A 7,808-nucleotide genomic window follows, 5' to 3' on the forward strand; every position below is an offset into this window, starting at 1 on the left:
CACACCAGAGACCAGCATCCAAAAGCAGGCCCTTCCACCCCTTACCTTCACCCCTTTTCCCCACCAGGCAGTCGAGAAACAAGTGGGAGAAAGGTCAGCTCCCCAAGGGTAACAGCACCCAAGAAAAACACTTCAAGTTACTATCAGGCAAAGCATTTTATTATTTCACACAAAAGTTAGCGACCAAGGCCACAGTGTTGTTAAACACCTCCCTCCCCACGCCCCCCACCCCCTACACTTACCCCAACCCTGCTATAAAAAGAGACCACAACAAAATACCACAGTTCACGTTGAGCCAGGAACAAAAAGTGGCTCTGACAAAAACAAGACAAACACAAGACACAACATCTCTGCACATTTGTATAAAAATTGCCATGGCCCACGGGGAAGGCGGTCATGGCGTGTCAAGGAGACCGCGAACTCGGCGCATTCGGAGGCTCAAGACAGCTGCTGCTCCTGGCCATGTCTCCTGGGCTCTGCTGCAGGAACAGGGGAGGGTGCTGAGGGTCCAGGCAGGCCCCCTCATCCCAGTTTGGAAGTTCACATCCTTGAGCTGGAAGTGCTTTTGGTTGGGGAAGATGCCACAGACTTTCTCCCTTTCCAGAGAGAGAGGGACGCAAGGACAGGGCGGGGCGAGGGGGAGGGGGAAGAAGACAGCCCCCCCCCCGCCTAAGATACAAGGAAGCCAGCCAAGAGATGTGCCCTCTCCAGAGACAGGGCCTTCCGTGGGACAGAGTTCACAGCCTGAGGGGCCAGCGCCCCTGCAAATCACATGACATAAAGGCCCACAGCAACCGTTGCCACCACAAAGCTGAGGGTAAGGACCCATCGGAGGAGCGGTGCCTGGGAGAGAAGGTTGGGCTGGGACTTCCCTCTGGGAGCCTCCGCGGGAGCAGAGTCTGAAAGAGAAAGGAGGGGGAGGGCAATGTCAGCAACAGGTGGACAGAGGTGGGGGTTGGGGGTGTCGCAGAAAAACACAGCAAAGGGCCCTCAGCACTCTCTAGCGCAGTTCCTGCTCAGTGCCAGGAATTCTGCTGGAGCAGACAGCCGCCCCCTGGCCACCGCTTGGATATCTCCAAAGACAGGGAGCTTACTACTTCTCCAAGCTGTCCGCTCCTCCATTTTCAGCCGGCCCACACACATCGTGAGAGCACATCCTCCAGGAGGGCTCCAGGGGACCACACTTTGAGAACTGCTGTATTAGGGGTAAAGACCCCTCCCCCAACACCAGCTAGCCAGCGACAGGACTGGCCTCATTCCCCGGTTTCCAGGCGCAGTTCCACCAACAGAGGGCGCCACGGGGTCCTGGCACAGGCGGGGGAAAGCCCCAGGGTGGGTGGCTCTAGGGGAAGCCTACAGTAACCTGCCAAGCAGGCGACTGGCCTTCACCTCTCTGTTCCCCAGCCCCAGAACCACAATCTTGCCCGCGCAGGAGTCAGGCTTGGGGAGGGTACGTTTCGCGGAGCACTTTGGTCTTTCTGGATGTTTTCCAGATGTTCTCTCAGCACCGCCACTGAGGCACACGAGGGAGGAACTAACCCGCAGTAAGATGGAGGGGTTCTATGCCTCCCCGGGGTCCCCCCGCAGGGTAATTGCTAGAACCGCTTCCAGACACCCTGCCTCCCCATCAGGGGGTCTCCCCTCAGAAACATGAGAGGCGGGAGGCGGGCCCAGTGAACTAGAACCAGTGTACTGCCCTGGATTTCAGAGACGGGGAACAGCTCTGGGGTGGCACAGGGGTGGAGGGGCCGCAGGCTGGCTGGTGCCCTGTGGCTGTGCCCTACTTCTCGCTTAGGACACTCAGAAGACGGGACGGCCCCAGGCCGCTGGACACCCACAGCTGGGCCCTGCACCCTTCCCACAGCGCCCATCCACAAGGGGCCCTCACCCTGCGTCCTGCTGCCGACCCGCCGGCGCGGCCCCGGTGCCTGCGCGGGGCTCTGGTCCTCGGGGTCCTGGCCCAGCAGCTGCTGCAGATCCTCAAACAGCTGAGAGACAGAAGACACAAAGCCCGTCTCCGTGAGATCAAATGTGACAAGTACCTCAGAACCGCCTGCCTGCTCTTCCCCAAATGCTCCTGGTAACCAGCATCCTGACTGCAGGGGTCACCGCGGCTTATCCATGCCTTTGTCCTGTGTCCCTGGGTAAAGCCTCGTTCCCTGAGTGGTACCCAGTGCACGTGGCTCCTGCAGCCTGCTTTCTCCGCTCCGCCGTCCCCTGCGTGAGTCAGTGGGTCACACGGTGCCCACTCGCCAGGCCTGGCGGGTAAGCGCCTGGACCGAGGCAAACCCAGCGGTGAGGCAGCGAGGGCCAGCCTTCCAGCGGGGTTCTGGCTCCAAAGCCCCCATTTTTCCGAACCTCTCCAGAGCTCCTTGGAGGCTTGACCAGGTTTTGTTTGCCCTTGTTGTCGGTTAGGGCGCTGCAAGGGAGGGGCGGTGCTCCCTGACAAGTGCTGGGTCCCACTCTGGGAACCATGGGCCAGGAGGGCATGAGCTAGGACCCCCCCACCAGTGCCCACAGCGCCCCCAGGAGGAGGGGACAGCTATAGGATTCTACCACATCCAATTAGAACACCCACCCCAAGCTCCGCCCATCTCCCAACACCCACCCCCAGCTCCGCCCACTCGTCCTTCAAGGTCTTGCTCAAAGCCCACCCCTCCCCTTGGGCTAGAGGCAATGTTAGAAACTTGCATCCCACCTTCCTGGCCACACCTGTGGCACCTGTGACCCCCACAGTGCCAACCTGGCCACACACAAGTGCATGCTGTCGCACGATGTTGTCACAGAGTGCTACAATTGTGCCCCTCACACCCTCAGAGAACGCAAAACAACCGTGGGGGGCTGGTCCTGTGCCAGGCTCTGCCATCGGGACTTGACTGGTATAAACTCACTTGACCCTCAATACAACTCTAAGAAGCAGGATGTACTGTTACATCCTCCTTTTACAGATGGGGAAACTGAGGGAAGATCACCCAGCTAGTGGGGCACCTGGGTGGCTCAGTCGGCTAAGCGTCCGACCTCAGCTCAGGTCATGATCTTGCAGCTCATGGGTTCCAGCCCCGCATTGGGCTCTGTGCTGACAGCTCAGAGCCTGGAGCCTGCTTCGGATTCTGTGTCTCCCTCTCTCTCTGTCTCTGCCCCTCCCCTGCTTGTGTTTCTTTCTCTCTCAAAACTAAATAAATAAAAATGTAAAAAAAAAAAAAAATTAAAAGAAGAGCACCCAGCTAGTGATTGGCAGAACCGGCTCCCTAACCATTCACCCATGCACTTAACCATGACCCACAGCCCAGTCCTCCTGTGCAGGAGCAATGTCCCCAGAGGAGCAGCGAGGGGAGACAGCGGCCACCCTGGGCTGCCAGCCAGCTCCTCACCTGAATGTTGAGCAGGAACGCAGCCTTGGCCTCTTCGATGACTCTCTGCCTGACCTCGGGGGTCATCTCCAGAGTGTTCATGCGCGCGCGGTACAGCTGCTTAAACTTGGTGGCGCTGGCGACGTTGGGGAAGGTGAAGAAGTCCACGCCCTCCCCGGAGCTGGGCAGGTCCAGGGCCTTCTGAGCGATCTTCTTGAGGACCTGGCCCCCGGACAGATCGCCGAGGTAGCGGGTGTAGGCGTGGGCCACCAGCAGCTCTGGCTCCGTGCGTCCCACCTCGTGGAGGCGCCGCACGTAGCGCCTGGTGGCCTGCGTGTAGGGGATGGCTTCCTCCCAGTGGGGTCCATACCAGAAGGCCATGTCCCGCTCCAGTGCGGCCTTGCGGTGCAGCTCTTCCGGGAAGTAAAGGGGGGCATAGACGGGGTTCTCCTTATTGCGCTCGATCTCTTCCTCCAGAGCCACGTAGACATGGTACAGGGAGGCCATCACCAGCTGAAACCGGAGCAAGAGGATCAGACTACCAGCCTCGTGTGAGAAGCCCAGCCAGGCCCTCCACCGCTGCCCTGGGAGACCCTCGTGACCTCCCCAGGCTGGCCACCCCCCTGCGAATCCTCTCTGCCCAGCAGCCAGAGGAGAATTCGATCATGCACTTGCTGAGCCTAAACCGTTTTATTCCATTGGATGAACACGCAGCCTTAGTCCCTACGAACAGAGGAGCTGCTATTCCCACTTTACAGAAAGGGAAGCGGAGGCTGAGAGAGGGGAGGGGACCGTGAGGTCTCACAGCTACTAAGAAATGAAACTGAGGTCAGGCCCAGGCGTTGCTAGCAAGCCAGCACGGCTCTAGAGCAAGGGAAGACCTGAATGAAAGTGCTTGCTTACTGGAGCCTCCCGGCGCCTCTGGACTTGGACCTCTGAGTAACTGTCTGCGGGCCAATTCTCCTCTCTGGAGAGCCACTCTGGCCCCCACCACCTCTAGCTGCTGGTCTGGGGGGGACCGGCCCAGTCCACCTTGGCCTGGGGAACGGCCATTACATATTAATACTCTAAGTTTGAGTTTGAAGAACAAAGACGTTCTGGTTGAGGTTCCCGAGTTATTTCTAAGCCATAAACCTTCACGGCAGTCCCCTTTCTCAACAGGCAGAAAGCCAGGCAGCTTTCTGATACAAAGCAGCTTGGGCTATCAAGTGTGACCGACCTGGTTCTGAGCTGTGCTCAGCCAGTCCTCAGCTGTGTGACCTTGGGTCAGCCACTCGCCCTCGCTTGGAAATTTAAGGTCTGAGTGACTGTCAAGTCAAGCCTTGGTCCCCTTCCCTGCCAAAGGGGACAGGCATGTACTAAAGGGGGCTGATGTGAGAGTCAAGCAGGGTGACCCAGGCAAAGTACTAGGCACGGCCTGGCCCTTGGCCCTCAGTTAAGAGGCTGCGGTGATAGGGGCACCTGGGTGGCTCAGTCGGTTAATCGTCCGACTTCGGCCCAGGTCATGATCTCAGGGTTCGAGGGTTCGAGCCCTGCTTAGGGCTCTGTGCTGAAAGCTCAGAGCCTGGAGCCTGCTTCAGGTTCTCCGTCTCTCTCTGCCCCTCCCCTACTCACACTCTCTCTCTTTTTCTCTCTCTCTCAAAAATAAATAAACAAGAGGCTGTGGTGATAAACATCACCCCTATTAGCATCATCCCTGCGAGCACGTGTTCTCTCATCGATCTTGGTGCCCACTTTGAACTCAGTGGCTCAGAGGCAAGATCCAAAGTCCCAGGGGCTGGGTATGGGATTCTCCAGCAGTCCCCTCCCCGGCTCCCGCTGTCCCCGGCTCCAGTACACCAACCGAGTGCACGTCATCTTTTTGAGACAGGAAGGAAGAAGACAGGAAGAGGGAGCAAAGGCTAAAAGCGGCACCCACAGGAGGTAGCCGGGGCCCCCACCCCCTGGGAGGTGCAGGTCACATCTCACAGCAGCATCCCTTGGGCGGGAAGTGGGGCAGGGGGGCCCAACTGCAAAAGGAAGGCGTGTCCAGAGCAGGGCAGATACACCTGTTCAATACCCTCTGTTCAACTTGAACAAGCCCTTCCTCACGCTGATGTCTGCACACCAGACACCGGTCTGACCCTTCAAGAGCTTGCCTTTTATTTGCATGAATTCCACAGCGGTGCTGGGAAACCGCAAAATCCGTGTCTCACATGAAGTGGGTGCTTAGGAAAACCCTGTGTTAAAATCCTACATCACAGAGGAGGTCCCCACAATCTTACTGTTAGGGAACGGTTGTGGTCGGCCTCGAACCCATACGTCCCCTTGCCTTCAGACACAGATCAGAATTAGGTCAGAAGCACAAGTTCTGAAATGCGACTAGCCTTGGTTTGATTTCAGCCTTCCCATTTACTTCCTGGCTGTGTGACCTTCTGTTAGCTACTTCACGTCTCTGAATCCTCCCTTCCTCATCCTCCTTACCCAGAGAAAAGGCACAGAGTAAGAAACTGTAGATAGAATGCCCAGCACAGAAGAGGCACTCAGCTGATAGTGCTCATGCCCCGGCCCCTCCACACACTACATCAGAGCTTGTGAATTTGCTGTGTGACCTTGGGTAAGTCACTTCCCCTCTTTAAGCCTCGGTGGGATCATCTGCAAAAGGATTCCCTTGAACATGCCCATCCAGTCCCTCAGCATCCCTGGTCCGAATTCCACTTAAACCACTGGCCTGGGCACCTTGCACACACGCACACCCATCCTACCCTCCACCGAGGCTGGTCCCACCAGGCCACATACCTTAAAGCCTTTCCGGGTCACCTGGCCCTTCTGAAAGTTCTTCATGAACTCGGCATTCTCCGCCTGGACGTGCACCTCCTTGGTGGCCTCCTTCAGGGCCTCTGACAAATCCTGGGGCATGCTGCAGAGGAGCGGGGAGAGAGAGGGTGAGTAAGAGTGGCTCTGAGCAGGGTTCGTCCCCACGCTGGGCTTCTGAGTGTGTCACCTGTGTCTCAGCAGCCCTTCTCTGCAGAAAGAAGTCCAGCCTACCATCTAATACAGGTACGTTCCCAACTGCCTTACAACACAGCCCCAACAACACGCCTCAAGTCATACATCCAACTGGGAAATCCTGATACCACGTTATTGGTGGAAAGGCAGGGGTGCGGTTTGCAATGCCCTGGGAGAAGTAGCCCACGAGTATGAACATTCATATTCTACATCATCACTACCTTGATTGGCTTTAGGCCCGAGATTTAACTCATTTATTTTATTGACATTTCAGGTACAAATCGCTTACAACGTTACGCGCATCATAAAAGCGCCTGGGTTAAAAAGCCTGTGAAAATCTGTGTTACTCAAAGAGTCCCTTTCTGGGAGTATTTCTGTCACACATCTGTATCCACCTCCCGCAGAAATGTCATTTCTCCTTTCTCTCCGACACCCCTTTCCAGAAACACTGCCGCCTGTTCTGTACATGCTCATCGAACTCCTTGGAAAAGGGAAGAAGCCAGACTTGGAGGCGGACAGACGGTGGTTCAAATCCCAGATCAGACACCTGCTGGCAGGGGGCCGTGGGCTCGTTGCCTCGCCACACCTGAAGTCCTCATCTGTAAAATGGGGCCAGGACAGCCTCCAGGATGTCTTGTTCAGGTGCGGGACGTGGCCACCAGGGGGCTCTAGTAAGAGAACCAGCCACTGTCACCCAAGCTGGGCAGCCCCAGGGATCCTAGATTTAAGCAGAGAGCACTTCCAAGGACATTCAGAAGTCCAATACCAAAAAAAAAAAAAAAAAAAAAAAGTTGAATACCTTAGGGTCACTGCCATCTGGTCCCCCATCCTGGGCCAGGGAGCCAGCCACGTAAATCGCCTTTTATCCCTCTAACTGGCTCACTGGACGAGACTGAGACCCAGCTTCTCCTTAGTGGGAAACCCAAGGAAGCGAGCGATGTGGCTTCCCGGCTCTGTCTCAGGGAGGGACGGAAGACCAGAGCTAGGCGGCAGGGCAGGGACTGCCCGCCCGGGAGAGGCGGGTCCCCGGCGCCCCGGGCGCCTCACTTGCCTGTCGGGCTGCGGACGCTCCATCTGGTCGGCGCTCGGGGCTGGCGGCGGTGCTGGGGGCCGGCGCTCGGTGCTGGCGGCGGTGCTGGGGGCCGGCGCTCGGTGCTGGCGGCGGTGCTGGGGGCCGGCGCTCGGTGCTGGCGCGGTGCTGGGGGCCGGCGCTCGGTGCTGGCGGCGGTGCTGGGGGCTGGCTCCGACGTCTCGGGACGCGCAGGAGGAGTGGCGAGGGCGACTATGTCGAGCCGCGCCGCGCCGTCCATTTATCGCCCGGACGGGTCACGTGGCGGCCAGCAGCTGATCCACATTTCGGCCCCGACGTTGCAACACCCGCGCCGCGCCCGCCCCAGGCCAGCGGGGGTGGAGGGGGAGCGGTCATATGACCCTCGGAAAACAAAGCAATTTAAAACAGGAGCTTAAAAA

At 58.0% G+C, this 7,808-nt stretch overlaps 1 protein-coding gene across 1 annotated transcript; it reads right to left on the reverse strand.

Annotated features, from left to right (window-relative positions):
- Positions 1 to 214: 214 nt before the first annotated feature.
- On the reverse strand, positions 215 to 7,469 carry HMOX1 (heme oxygenase 1). Its single transcript, XM_039230481.1, has 5 exons — positions 7,390 to 7,469; positions 6,129 to 6,249; positions 3,372 to 3,863; positions 1,889 to 1,988; positions 215 to 899 (listed from the first exon to the last, which is right to left on the reverse strand). Exons 1-5 carry the CDS (start codon positions 7,410 to 7,412, stop codon positions 769 to 771), a joined length of 867 nt encoding a protein of 288 aa, XP_039086412.1. The 5' UTR covers positions 7,413 to 7,469; the 3' UTR covers positions 215 to 768.
- Between the last annotated feature and the right edge of the window lie 339 nt (positions 7,470 to 7,808).

Source organism: Hyaena hyaena, unplaced genomic scaffold (genome assembly GCF_003009895.1).
Source record: "Hyaena hyaena isolate Hyena2069 unplaced genomic scaffold, ASM300989v1 scaffold_46, whole genome shotgun sequence".
Taxonomy (NCBI): Eukaryota; Metazoa; Chordata; class Mammalia; order Carnivora; family Hyaenidae; genus Hyaena; species Hyaena hyaena.